General features: G+C 56.2%; 3 protein-coding genes across 11 annotated transcripts in view; 2 read left to right on the top strand and 1 right to left on the bottom strand.

Moving 5' to 3' along the window:
* The window catches only part of CEP85 (centrosomal protein 85), a 46,313-nt gene extending 43,671 nt beyond the window's left edge, over positions 1-2,642 (top strand). For 3 of the 5 annotated variants that reach the window (XM_023219561.2, XM_023219564.2, XM_023219559.2), the window contains 2 exons: positions 374-599; positions 969-2,642. In XM_023219561.2, coding sequence (XP_023075329.1) covers positions 374-599; positions 969-1,129 — 387 coding nt within the window. In that variant the 3' untranslated portion in view covers positions 1,130-2,642. The remainder of the gene's footprint in view (positions 1-373; positions 600-968) is intronic. The other 2 variants (XM_023219562.2, XM_023219560.2) reach the window with 1 other exon arrangement.
* A 357-nt stretch (positions 2,643-2,999) lies between these two features.
* On the top strand, positions 3,000-5,370 carry SH3BGRL3 (SH3 domain binding glutamate rich protein like 3). Its single transcript, XM_023219570.2, has 3 exons — positions 3,000-4,025; positions 4,613-4,780; positions 4,906-5,370. Exons 1-3 carry the CDS (start codon positions 3,861-3,863, stop codon positions 4,969-4,971), a joined length of 399 nt encoding a protein of 132 aa, XP_023075338.1. The 5' UTR covers positions 3,000-3,860; the 3' UTR covers positions 4,972-5,370.
* UBXN11 (UBX domain protein 11) overlaps positions 5,364-12,596 on the bottom strand; it is a 26,802-nt gene continuing 19,569 nt past the window's right edge. For 2 of the 5 annotated variants that reach the window (XM_023219565.1, XM_023219567.1), the window contains exons 9-15: positions 9,915-10,129; positions 9,557-9,634; positions 8,466-8,586; positions 8,244-8,368; positions 6,641-6,714; positions 6,426-6,566; positions 6,131-6,346 (exon numbers count right to left, since the gene is read on the bottom strand). In XM_023219565.1, coding sequence (XP_023075333.1) covers positions 6,148-6,346; positions 6,426-6,566; positions 6,641-6,714; positions 8,244-8,368; positions 8,466-8,586; positions 9,557-9,634; positions 9,915-10,129 — 953 coding nt within the window. In that variant the 3' untranslated portion in view covers positions 6,131-6,147. Of the gene's footprint in view, positions 5,681-6,130; positions 6,347-6,425; positions 6,567-6,640; positions 6,715-8,243; positions 8,369-8,465; positions 8,587-9,556; positions 9,635-9,914; positions 10,130-12,596 lie in introns of those variants that run through there. The other 3 variants (XM_023219568.1, XM_023219566.2, XM_026455951.2) reach the window with 2 other exon arrangements.

The following is a 12,596-nucleotide window of genomic DNA, read 5'->3' as shown; positions in this document are numbered from 1 at the left end:
TCACGGTTCACGGTAAGCCTTCTCTAATAGCCTGGCTAACAGAGTTGGCTGAGGGACTGACTTGAGATAGAGTTCCTAGGGGTGGGAGCATCTTCTCTGGTTCTTGAACAGAAACTTGGATGCTGATGATTCAGAACCAGTTGAGAGTTGGCTTCCTCTCTAGTGCTAGAGCCCTGTGGGCCCAGCCTACCCACAGGAAGAATCAGGCCTGATATTGATAGTGGGGGAAGTGCTAAAGCCTGTTGGCAGGGGTAGGGTTGGGGAAGGGGGAACACTGCCTATGACTCACCCATTCCTTCAACACCCACGCATACATGCATAGATACTCTTCCTCTCCCTGGGCCTGAGTTAATGTGCTTACCCATCTGCTCAGCTTTCAGTGCAAAACCAGGACTTGATTGAGAAGAATCTGACGCTCCAGGAACACCTGCGCCAGGCCCAACCAGGGTCTCCACCTTCACCAGACACGGCCCAGCTGGCACTTGAGCTGCACCAGGAGTTGGCTAGTTGCCTTCAAGATCTGCAGGCTGTCTGTAGCATTGTGACCCAGAGGGCCCAGGGCCATGACCCCAATCTCTCCCTGCTCCTAGGCATTCACTGTGAGTCCTCAGAACAGTCTGGTGCCCAGGAAGGAGGGGCCTTCTTTCTCTTCTCTCCCCCATCCCACTTTCCCATATTCTTACGGTAATATGTAGACAGAGTACATAGGCCTGGCCACTGCCCTCTGGACATTTGTTTCACAAAGTAGGTGTTCATAAATCTGTTTTTGGAAACAAGCTATGGGGGTACTTGCATGCAGGACAAACTAAAAGTGGGCCTTCAGCAGCAAATTAACCCACTGTCCCCAGATGCTTTTTTTAAAGTGTATGTCCCAAGACTGTGGGTTCAAGATACTGCCTATCCATACTGCACCCTCCACATGAAAATGTGTTGCAACTAACATTCTCTTGAAATCCTCTTCTCCCCAGCAGCACAGCACCCAGAGACTCAGCTAGATTTGCAGAAGCCAGATGTGATCAAGAGGAAACTAGAGGAGGTTCAACAGCTGCGTCGTGACATTGAGGACTTAAGGACCACCATGTCAGACAGATATGCCCAGGACATGGGAGAAAACTGTGTCACACAGTGAGGAATTCTGGGGGATTCCCCCAGGGAGGATCTGGGCTGCTGAGAGCCTTGTCCAGCAGGTTTCTGCCCTGACATTCTCTTGTCTGCTGTTCCCAGAGAGAAGTGTCAGAGGGGAGGGGGGAGCCTGCATCTGGGGGCCAAGGGCTGATTAGGGAACTGTCCTACCCCACACTGGCATGTTGGATTACGTTTGTCCTGCTAATTCACTCTCAACGGTGAGTTACTAATTAACTTTTGGCAGGTACAACAGATAAGTCCTCACAAACTGTTCCCAGCCCTAGGCTGACATCAGAGACGAACAGGCTGTCCACCTTTCTTCATCCAATGGGATGGATCCCTGTTAATTCCCACCTCACACCTTGGTCCTGCTGATTAGAGAGCTCATCAGAGGGGCCTGGAAAGGCCGAGCGAGTACCAGTAACAGTGACCATTTAAGAATTCTCAGGCCCCGTGTGCCAGCCTTCCTGGGAACACTGAGCTGGCTTTCTGGGTTTTCTCATGCCTGGTCTCACTGCTTCTTCCTCAGGGCTCTTGTTCTCCCAGAAGCCTCAGGGTAGTGTGTTGGTTAGCACATAACTACTAGGATTGGGGCCCTAGGGATTATAGCCGGGACTCTAATCTGCCTACCATGCCATTTAACAAGAGATCCCACTCTCCAGCTGCCTTGTGTCCCTAGGGCCCTGGCCTTGTGTTTAGCACAGCCCCTTTCTCCTTTGTTCTCAGGCCTTCCAGGTAGCCCCCTTCCTGGACTTAAGAGTGCAAACTCTTCTCTGTGGTTCTAGCCTTGGGCAGAATTATATCCCAAAGACCACAGAGCAACTGTCAAGCTGCTTAACCCCTCACCGAGGGCTACAGCCTGTGCCCAGCCCTTTAATTTGTGCCTCTCTTGTATTGGGGGTGGTTGGGGTTATTCCTTTCCCTTTCCTGCTCTGGCCTCCTTGAAAGTTCAGAGTACCCAGTACAAGTCAGCTTTAAAGTACAGCTTTTAATGTTTCCTGGGTTGTTTCTCTGGAGCTTTAGGGAGGGCCCTTTGCCCTCTGGTTTTTCTTGCCTCCTGGTTTAGGGAGCATCTCACACTTGTTAGTGTCTGGTTGGTGGGCCAGCCATGCCTCATCTAGATCTGGAGCCAGGCCAGGCAGGGGCCACGTGTGAGCCAGTCAGCCACTACAAGATTTTTGCTAAGCTTTGGGCTGTTGGCAGCATCTTGGACCTCATGCCTGGGCCTGAATGAGGCTCTTTCTTAAGTGTTTTTACAAGTTTATGTTTTATTTATGGAGTGACTTATCCCTTCCATTCAGAGCAGCCCCACCCAGCCAGCCCTTCAAGCCTCTGGGCTCCTGCCTCTTAAAGGCAGAGCCATCTGGTTGGTCTCCACCCTGTGCATTGGGAGCCCAGCCACCATGCTCACGGGTATTTTTCCTCAAAGTTTATAACCAGTTATTTATATGAATCTTTGTTATGTCAACTTGTTTGTATTGCCTCTTTTGATTATAAAATAAAATATCTTAACAGACTCCTCAGTTTTCCGTACCCTTCCATCACCACCACCACGCTATTCTGCCCCTCACTTTGGTTTGTTAAGAGCCGAAGTCTGGGTTTTCAGCCAGGTCCCCCAGGCAGCAGCGTGGAGGAACCTTTGGCAAGTCCAGCCTCCTATCCCTAGCTCTGCCACTTCTGCTCCTCTGTCGTTATGTAGGACCAGATCTCTTCCCACTCACTTCTGTTGGGCAGACCTTCCCTGAGTCATAGCAGAAGTTTGTCACTGGAAAGTTTCAGCAGTCCTCGCAGGAAGTCGGCAGCCTCTGGGTTGCTGTGAGGAAGTGGCTTTACCTGAGCAAGGGTTGTCTTTCTGGGCTGTTACCTGCCTGAGCCCTCGACCAGGGGGGCATCTGAGAAGCATTATGTTGAATGCAGCCAGACAGCTAGGTTTCCAAAATTGGGTTGGTTGCTGGAGTCTGCCCCCTCAACTCCTGAATTGCTGGGAGTAGTAGCAGTTTGGGGCATGCATGCATGGAGCTGGGGTTGAGCTTGGACCACCCCAAGACCAGGGGTGGATCTTAAGGGTCAGCTTGACCCTAGGGTCTCAAGAATCCCGACACCACCCTCTACCGCCACACTGCCCAGCTGTCAGCCTTGGTCTCCATCTGGTTCCTTGGGGGTGTGGCCTCTGCATCCTGCCACCACCCTTCCTTGTCTAAACCTTCCCACCTGAGTGGGGAGGAACTTGGGGGGAAATGGAAGCATGTCCTTCCTGCTGTCCTATGCTTCCTATCCCCTAGGGTTAGTGGTGTGTGTTGGGTGGGGAGAGGGGGGTTCCCTCGGAGCAAAGGTACCTTACCTTAATATGGGAACTTTGGGTCTGAAAGCAGCTCAAGCCTTCCAAAGCCCCAGGCTGCCCTGTACTATTTAGGCCACCTCCTTCTGGAGACAGCGGCTCTCGGAGATGGGAAGTTGGATGCACCAAACCTGGGTGCGGTTGGAGAGGAGGCTTCTGCCAGACCCTCTCCCGAGCCTGTCCTGCCACCCAGCTCCTCCCCAGGCACACTGAGCTCCAGATCAGGGAAGGGCCGAAAAGGACGAGCAGGGCAGCCACAGAAGGGGCGGCCCTGCGTGGGACGGGTCCCTCTGCGCGCCCGGTCACCCAGGGGGAAGGGAAGGGGCCTCCGGCGCGCGGGGCGGTGTCGCGCAGGCCCCGCCCCGCCTGCCCGCGCCGTCCATTGGTCCCGAGCGCGATGACTTGCGGGCGGAGCAGGAAGGAAACCGCTCCAGAGCACGGCGGCGGCGTCGTCTCCCGGCAGTGCAGCTGCCACTACTGCCGCTCTCTGCCCGCCGGCCCGTCTACCCCCAGCATGAGCGGCCTGCGCGTCTACAGCACGTCGGTCACCGGCTCCCGCGAAGTAAGTGGGCGCCCGGGCTGGCGCTGGGGGAGAGCTCAGGGTTGTGTCCCAGTGTTTTGGACCCTGGCGCCCGGGACCCGCCCCCAGGACGGGGGCGGGGTGGGAGAGTGCGTCGGCGAGGTGCTGGGCACCGTCTCCCGGATCCGGTCCCGAGGCCCCATCCTGAGCGTCTTCATCGGGCATCCTGGGTCCTTTGCAGCCGCAGCATGAACTTCCCGTGCCCATCCCCCATCAACCCCACACCCATTCTCTGCACTCCCACTACCAGACTGACCCTGACCACGACTGCAGCTTGCTCTTCCGGGGCCTGGGGGGGGCCTACCCTGCCCTCCCCACCCCACCCCACCCTGAGCCTGATCCCACTTCCCTTCACTCTGACCGCGTCCCCGTAGTTGATCCCTCTTTTCATCCTGCACCACCTCAAGCCTGACTCATCCTCCCAACTCCTAGAAGCCAGAACCCTCCGCTAGTGTGGAGGGGGGTCGGGGGGACAAAAGCTCCTGGTCACAGCCTCTCTCACCCAGCCTAGCGTTCCCCCATAAATCTTCCAGCCTATCCAATAACCCCTACCCACCCTCTGTCCCCAGATCAAGTCCCAGCAGAGCGAGGTGACCCGAATCCTGGATGGGAAGCGCATCCAATACCAGCTAGTGGACATCTCCCAGGACAACGCCCTGAGGGATGAGATGCGAGCCTTGGCGGGCAACCCCAAGGCCACCCCACCCCAGATTGTCAACGGGGACCAGTACTGTGGGGTATGGGCTGGGGGACTCGGGGGTGGGGGGAGTGTTGGAAGAAGACTCTGGCCAGGGTCAGATCTGCCACAAAGCACTTGGGCCTCCTGCATTCAGGTGACCACCCCTTGCCTCCCCTTCCCCAGGACTATGAGCTCTTCGTGGAGGCCGTGGAACAAAACACTCTGCAGGAGTTCCTGAAGCTGGCCTGAGTCAAGCCTGTCCAGAGTTCCCCTGCTGGACTCCATCACCACACTCCCCCCAGCCTTCAACTGGCCATGAAGGACCTTTTGACCAACTCCCTGTCATTCCTATCCTAACCTTAGAGTCCCTCCCGCAATCCAGGCCACTTCTCCTCCCTCCTCTCTAAATGTAGTCCCCTCTTCTCCATCCAAAGGCAACATTCCTTACCTATTAGTCTCAGAAATTGTCTTAAGCAACAGCCCCAAATGCTGGCTGCCCCTAGCCAAGCATTGGGGCCGCCATCCTGCCTGGCACTGGCTGATGGGCACCTCTATTGGTTCCATCAGCCAGATCTCTGCCAAAGGCCCCGCAGTCCCTCTCCCAGGAGGACCCTAGAGACAATTAAATGATGTTCTGTTCCATTGGCACTGTGTCTGGTTGGTTGTGGCCTGGGCCTCCTGGGTCCCTGCCCTGGGCAAGGTTGGTAGTTGTGACTGTGCTGAGACTGTGCTCTGTGGGAAGGGTGACTGAGCTGTTCTCATGGGACTGTCACCTCTGTGTTAGTGCATGTGTTTGGATATGTCTGGCACACACATACCTGTATGGACCAGTGGTTTCTGGAGCTGTCTGGGTGGGTCACCCTCCAGTTCACATGCATGTGGTGTCCGTATCATGCTTGTGCCTTGGTGTGTACTGCACGTTTGCATGCCTGTCAGTGAGTGTGGCCATCCCATGCGCCTGTGTTGGAGCACAATGGATAAGTATGAGTGTGTCATGGGAGGTGGGTACCCAGCTCAGTTCTGCTAGTTTGGGGGCATGGGTCCAGTGGCAAAATGGCTTTGTGCAGTGTTGAAGTGTCCCCACGAGTTGGTGGGTCTGTGCCTATGCACAGGTATCTGCTGGCTGCACACTACACAGTGAAGCTCTGCTGTCCCAGCTGAGAATGTAAACCCAGCTGGGGCCAGCTCCTTCCTCCCACTGCATCCCTCCCTTCACAGGATCTACTTAGCCCTTCTTGGGAGAAAGAGGAACCTAGAAGACAAAGACCCAGCAGCCAGGCCCGCCAGCTGGGGCTCAAGTTACCAAGGGGCGGGTCGGCACCTCCCCCTCCCTGGCCCAGCTGGTCCCAGGCCTTTCCTACATGCCTGGCAAGATGGCCCACCCCTGAGAGCCTGGCGGAGCAGCGGGTTGAGGGGGCGGGCGCTTTATTGGGGGCTGGAACTGGGGCCGGGACCAGGACAGGGACTAGGACTGAAGTTCGGGCTGGAATTTGGGGCTCGGCGTGCCCGCAGCAGTAGTGCCGCTTTGGGCACGAGGCCTGCAGCCTGCAGCGTGAGTGCATCGTCCTGGTAGAGGGTGGGTGGGAATGTGCTGAAGATCTCAAAGGCAGAGGCATCCATGGCCCTGGGGACCAGGCAGAGCAGATCAGGCTGGGCAGTGAGGCCAGAGCCCCTCTGTGGTCCCAGCCCTGCCCTGCGCCCACCTGGCCTGCGCTAGCAGGGCTCGCACATCCCCAATGGTGTTATCAGGCTGCATCATCAGTAGGAAGGACTGTTCCCCATTCTCAGACTTGATGCGCAGCATGGAGAGCGGGGGTGCTGGCGTGTTGGGCGACTCCTGGCTCCTGCACAGCCCAGAGGCCATCAGCGCTGGGTGACCCAATGCCCCCAGGCCCTCACCTCCTCATCCTGCCCTCACCTCGCTCGCTCAGCGGCCAAGGTGGGCGTCTCCACCACAATCTCCTGGATCCGGGCAGGCAATGGGCAGCAGTTCTGGAAGGTATCAATGGAGGGTGGACAGAGCCCTAGGCCCCATTTGAGTCATTCCCGCAATCCTTAGAGGGACACATCCTTGACCAGGCACAGATGAGACCAGTGAGCAAAGCGGGAGGGGGTGTTTTGTATAAACCAAGGCCAGAGGAGAGGCAATGGAAGGGGAAGGAGGTTCTGGGAGGCACCCCCTTGGTTCCCCCCGCAGGTAACCCCCCGTTTCGGTCTAATGGAGACAGAAACCCACACAGATGATGATCAGGCTGGAAGCCCACCCCAGCCTGGGGTCAGGGAAGGCTTCCCTCAGAAAATGACAGCTGTGACTGAAGGATGAGTGGGAGTCCTTAGAAATGGAATGGGTTGGGCCGGGCGCGGTGGCTCAAGCCTGTAATCCCAGCACTTTGGGAGGCCGAGACGGGCGGATCACGAGATCAGGAGATCGAGACCATCCTGGCTAACATGGTGAAACCCCGTCTCTACTAAAAAAATACAAAAAACGAGCCGGGCGAGTTGGCGGGCGCCTGTAGTCCCAGCTACTCCGGAGGCTGAGGCAGGAGAATGGCGTAAACCCGGGAGGTGGAGCTTGCAGTGAGCTGAGATCCGGCCACTGCACTCCAGCCCGGGCGACAGAGCGAGATGAGACTCCGTCTCAAAAAAAAAAAAAAAAAAGAAAGAAAGAAATGGAATGGGTGCAGGGATATTCCAGACAGCATCAACAGAGATCCTGGGGTCAGGGAAAGCTTCCTAGAGGTGGTGACACATTTGGGCAATTGCCAGCATGATGTGTGGCTGAAGCTGGGGCTCAATTAGACTGGAAGGAATAGGTTGGTGTGAGGAGGGGCCTGGCAATATAGGACGGGCCTTGAATGCCAGCATAAGGAACATGGCTTTATCTCAAGAACCACTGGAAGATATCAACAGGGAAGGCAGCCTGGAGGATGGTCAGCAGGGGCAGGAGTGGCAGTGGGAGGCAGCTGTCTGGGAGAGATACTCTGGACCCTAGACTAGGGTGGTGGGTGGCAGGAATCGGGAGAAGGGATGCATCTGGGAGAAGTTCTGGGGGTGGACAGACCAGACAGGACTTAGCAATGTGTGGGTGAGGGAGGCAGAGGAGGCCTGAGAAACTAAGGTTTGGTGCCTTTCACATGTGGACACCTAGGAAGAGAAGCAGGATAGGGAGCGAGGAGACAGAATGATGAGGGCCAAGGAGAATCTGAGGCAACCACGAAGGGAGTACCTAGTACTGAGCTGGATATTTTGGCCTAGACGTTGATGGGGTGGCCTGGGCCTTGGGCTCACCCCTGGCCTGGACTGACTTTAGCCCTCTTACAGCCAACCCACCTGCTTTCTAGGGCCCAGCCAGTGCCCTCACCAGCCTCACAGTTTCCAGGAGACAGTGGAGCAACAGCTCTGAGGGACTCATCAGGTGCCTCGAGCTTGAGCCTCCAGACAAGACACTGTTCTGGCAGGCTGGACCAGGGCTGGTGCTCAAGTTCCCCCAAGAGGGCTGGGGGAGTTAGGGTTGGCCTCACCTGCAAGGTGTCCCTGATGGGGCCCCGGATGTCAATCACCTCGCCTTGCCGGATCACAAACTTGGGGAGCCTGTTCAGAAATTTCTCAGCGGTCATCCTGGAGCCTGCAGGGACAGCATTGGGAACTGGGGCCCAGGAAGGACTATGAGTGGTGATGGAGCCCCCCTGCAGTTTGTTCTGCAGTCCCCCGGCCCCCTGGCTCAACCTGGAGGCCAAACTCACCTGGGTGCTCCTCCGCCCTGTCCCAGGCCTTGTGCATCCGCTGCCGGCCCACCACACGGCCCTCGCCTGGGAAGGGGTCCAGCCCATCCTCCAGGTAGACCTGATTGCGCAAGTCACTTACCTGGCAAGAAAGAAGGGCGACAGCAGCGGACCCAGCTCTTCAGCCCTTGGCCCCACTTTCAGCCCTATTTGCCTAAACACAGGCCAAGGGTATGGTCTAATGCAACCCCCATTTTACATATGAGGAAACTCAGGCCTCAAGAGAGCCACAGTTCATACTGCTGTCATCTTCCTCGGCCCTGCTGCTCCTGCAAGCACCCCATCCAGGCCAGCTGAAGCTGCAGTACTGACACCCTCCTTGGAGAGCCCCCTCTCAGGAGCCTACCGTGAAGGCAGAGTGTGAGGGGGTCAGGAGAGGACGAAGCCCCTGCCTTTTTCCAGTCTGCAGCACAAACTGCATCATACATGGAACCTCACTTGCCTCATCAAGGCATGCTCCGAGGCCCCCATTGTGGCACAAATGCCTTAAACACCCCCAGTCATGACTCATGCTGTTTCCTGAGCCCTGGTGACACATGCTCCCTCCCTGACACGCCCTCAGTGCGGCACTAACCCACCACCCTCTGGAACACGCAGCCTCATGGGCTCCGGTGGTGGCACCTACCCATGGGCCAGCTCTACCTTATGTCCTTGAGTCCTAACATCTGTCCCCTCTGTTTTGCATGTGGCTCACAGCACTGCCTCTCACCCTACCCAGATAGCTTCAGGAGACTTGGGGGATAGCCGGGTCACTTTTGCAGGGACCCCAGGTTGTCAAGGTGTCCTGAAAGTTGGGGAGGACCAGGAGGCAGTGGCCCTGCAGCCGAGGCTGTCTCCAGGGTGCCAGCAGAGGGCGCTGCCTGCTGCTCTGTTTCAGTCCTCTCTGCTCCCTTCCCAGCCCGGCTTCAGGCTTATCCTCCTGGAGGGCATCAAACTGGGGTCCCCCAGGGGGCGCAGTGGCTTTCCCTCAGAATGGGAGGTGCCTGGGGAGGCTGTGTATCCTCACTCCCTCCAAAATCCCCAAAGGTGTGGTTTGAGGAGCAGCTCATCACCTTAAATGGGACCCCATTGGGGTACAGTCGCTGGAGCTCTGAGGGAAAGAAGCCATCCAGTATGTCTCGGAGGCAGCGCTGCAAGGGGAGAGGAAAAGTCAGCGGGTGGCCTGGGCCTTGGACCCACCCTGCCCTGCCACTAGTCTGGGTGGCAGGCCCTAGATCCAGGGTCACCCAGTGCTGCACTCTGGAAGCATTCAGAGTCCCAGGCCTTGGGGGAGGGGCCTCTGCAAGTCATATGTGGGCCTGGGTGCCCCATGGAGGGCAGGCTGGACCTGGGGTGAACTGACTCCATCATCCCCAACTAACAGTGGGCAGCAGGGGCATTAGAACACCAACCCCCCAACACCGCTCCTACCTGTGTGGAGGGATCGTAGAAGGGCTGGAAGGGCCCATCAAACATCATGATGCCATTCCGGTAGAGCTTCAGTGGGATGGGCTCGAGGGTATGCAGCCGTGCCCCGCCGGGCACTGGTGTCACCTGGGTGTCACCCTCTACCACCAAATCACTAAGATCCTGCAGGCTGGCCAGCAGCCTGTCAAAGTCCACCTCAGGGGGCGCCAGTGAGTCCCCTGGCAAAGAGGACAGACATCTATGAGCCGTCTCCTGGCTGCCGTGTCCCTAGCACCCCTAGTCTCTGTGGCTCCCTCCCAAGCTGGGCAGTGGTCTTAGTGTCTCCTCAACTGACTCCCTGGAGAAAAGGAAGGCCAACACTAGATAGTAACAGCAGCTGTCTTCCTAAGAGCCAGTTTGGAACACGCACCCTGTCCATGTTCGCTACTGTGCCCAACTCCACCTTGCACACATGGTCCTTATGCCAACCCTGAGGCTTGAGGCAGGGGTATTTTTGTTTATTTGAGACGGAGTTTCACTCTTGTTGCCCAGGCTGGAGTGCAATGGCACAATCTTGGATCACCGCAACCTCCCCTCCCAGGTTCAAGTGATTCTCCTGTCTCAGCCTCCTAGCTGGGATTACATGTACATGCCACCACGCTCGGCTAATTTTTGTATTTTTAGTAGATATGGGGTTTCATCGTATTGGTCAGGCTGGTCTGGAACTCCTGACCTCAGGTGATCAGCCCGCCTCGGCCTCCCAAAGTGCTGGGATTACAGGCATGAGCTACCACGCCAGGCTGAGGCAGGGGTTATTTAGCTCCATTTTACACATGAGGAAACAGGCCCACTGAGATGCAAAATGACTTGTCCCAAGCCAATTGGTGAGAGGAGGAACTGGGAAGGGAGTTGCCTCTCAAGTCTGTTTCCCCCACCCATCTCAGGAGAGGGAGGTCAGAAGAGGGACAGATGGCTCTTAGGGAGGATGTAAGGGACAGCTGCTGGCCAGAACAGATATGGAACAGACCGTAGGTTGTGCAACTATTTCTGGGTCACAGACCCCTTTGAGAAGCTGACAAAGCTCTGGCCTCCTCTTCTGAAAAATGTGTGGCGCATACAGCTGTGCACTGGCTTCGGGGGAGAATATGGAGTGGTGGGGCCAGCCATGACGAATAACAGAGCAGAAAGGTGGAGGACAGCTAGATGCTGGCTGGGGACAGACCAGGGGCCTGTTCTGTCATTTTGATGGGACCTGGCCCCCAAGTAAGTCATCTGTTAGGGTGTGCCCTACAACACACCAGTAACTTTCGGGGCCTCGGAGAGGCTGTTTTTTCAACAGGACAGGCAGGCTGCGGCAGGATGTGGGTCAGGGCTCTGGGGACCCAATTCCTTTCCTCTCAGTGGTGCAGTGGCTGTACCAGGGAGGTGCAGATGTGTTTCCTGTTTCTTTTGCAGCAGGTCAAATGGTAGGCCCCAGCTGGCCTTCTCCTCTCCCCTACACTTCCTACCGTTGAAGGGGCTATACCTGCCCCCACCTCCTCCTGGGGTTCCCCCACAGTCCCTGAGATTCCCTGGAAAAACTCACCTAACAGAATGATACCAAGACATTATTTTCTTTTAACAACTACTTTAAATACAAATAGGCAAACCTAAAAACAATAGCAGAATAGATAATCTCATACAATGCCTGCCTCAACCCTCTTTTTTTTTTTTTTTTTTTTTTTCCCGAGACAGGGTCTCCCTCTGTCACCCAAGCTGGAGTACAGCGGCACAGTGATGACTCACTCCAACCGCAACCTTCCAGGTTCAACTGATCCTCCCACCTCAGCCTCCCAAGTAGCTGGGACCACAGGCAGCATCACCACACTCTGCTAATTAAAAAAAAATTTTTTTTTAGAGACTGGGTCTCACTGTGTTGCCAGGGCTCTGTCTTCTTTATAGATGGGGAAAGTGAGGCCCAGAAAGGTCAGATGACATGGCCTGATCAGACCAGACAGAGCCAGGAAGAGCACCAAATACACCAACTCCTAATTCAGTGTTCCTGTCACCTCCCAGGGCCAGGGGTTTTTCAGGCTGATGAACATGGGGGTTCGACATGGGATGGGGCCAGACCAGGGAGGATGCCGAGAAACGACAAAAGGCAAGAGAGAAGCTTGCCAAGAAAACAGCCCTGGCTTAAAGAAGTAAAAGCAGGTGGGCTGGGCAGCTGCTGGATATCACAGAGTGGAGATGACACCAGGGGCCAGGAAGAAGGAACCACAGCTCTGGGCAAACCAGCACTGAGAGAATGAGACAGGAAGAGCTATCACAGCAGGGCCCTGTGAAGTCAGTGAGCCCCACCACCACCCCACAAGGGTTCAACTGAGGCCTGACCCATGGATGGAGAGAGGTGTAGCTAGGGAGTCACACAGCGGGAGGAAGGTCAGAGGGCAAGTCCCAGGTCTACCCTGAGCTAGCAGCAGAACTCAAATGGAAAGGCACGTCCTCTTTGAGCCACAGCTGTCCTTTCTGTGCAATGGGGAGATGATAAGAACCCTGTGCTGCCTGCAAGATCCAGCTGGTGAACCTATATAAATGACGGCCCTGTGCCAAATGCCAGGAGGCAGGCATCACCGTTGCTGTTTTACAGATAAGGAAATTGGGCCTTGTGAGGTGTCACACCCCAGATCATGCAGCTTGCAGGGCCCAAGTGACTCAGCCTCAGTG

The sequence above is a fragment of the Piliocolobus tephrosceles genome, chromosome 1 (genome assembly GCF_002776525.5).
Source record: "Piliocolobus tephrosceles isolate RC106 chromosome 1, ASM277652v3, whole genome shotgun sequence".
Classification (NCBI taxonomy): Eukaryota; Metazoa; Chordata; class Mammalia; order Primates; family Cercopithecidae; genus Piliocolobus; species Piliocolobus tephrosceles.
The sequence above is the reverse complement of the archived record's forward strand: the minus strand, read 5'-3'. Positions and strand labels throughout refer to the sequence as shown.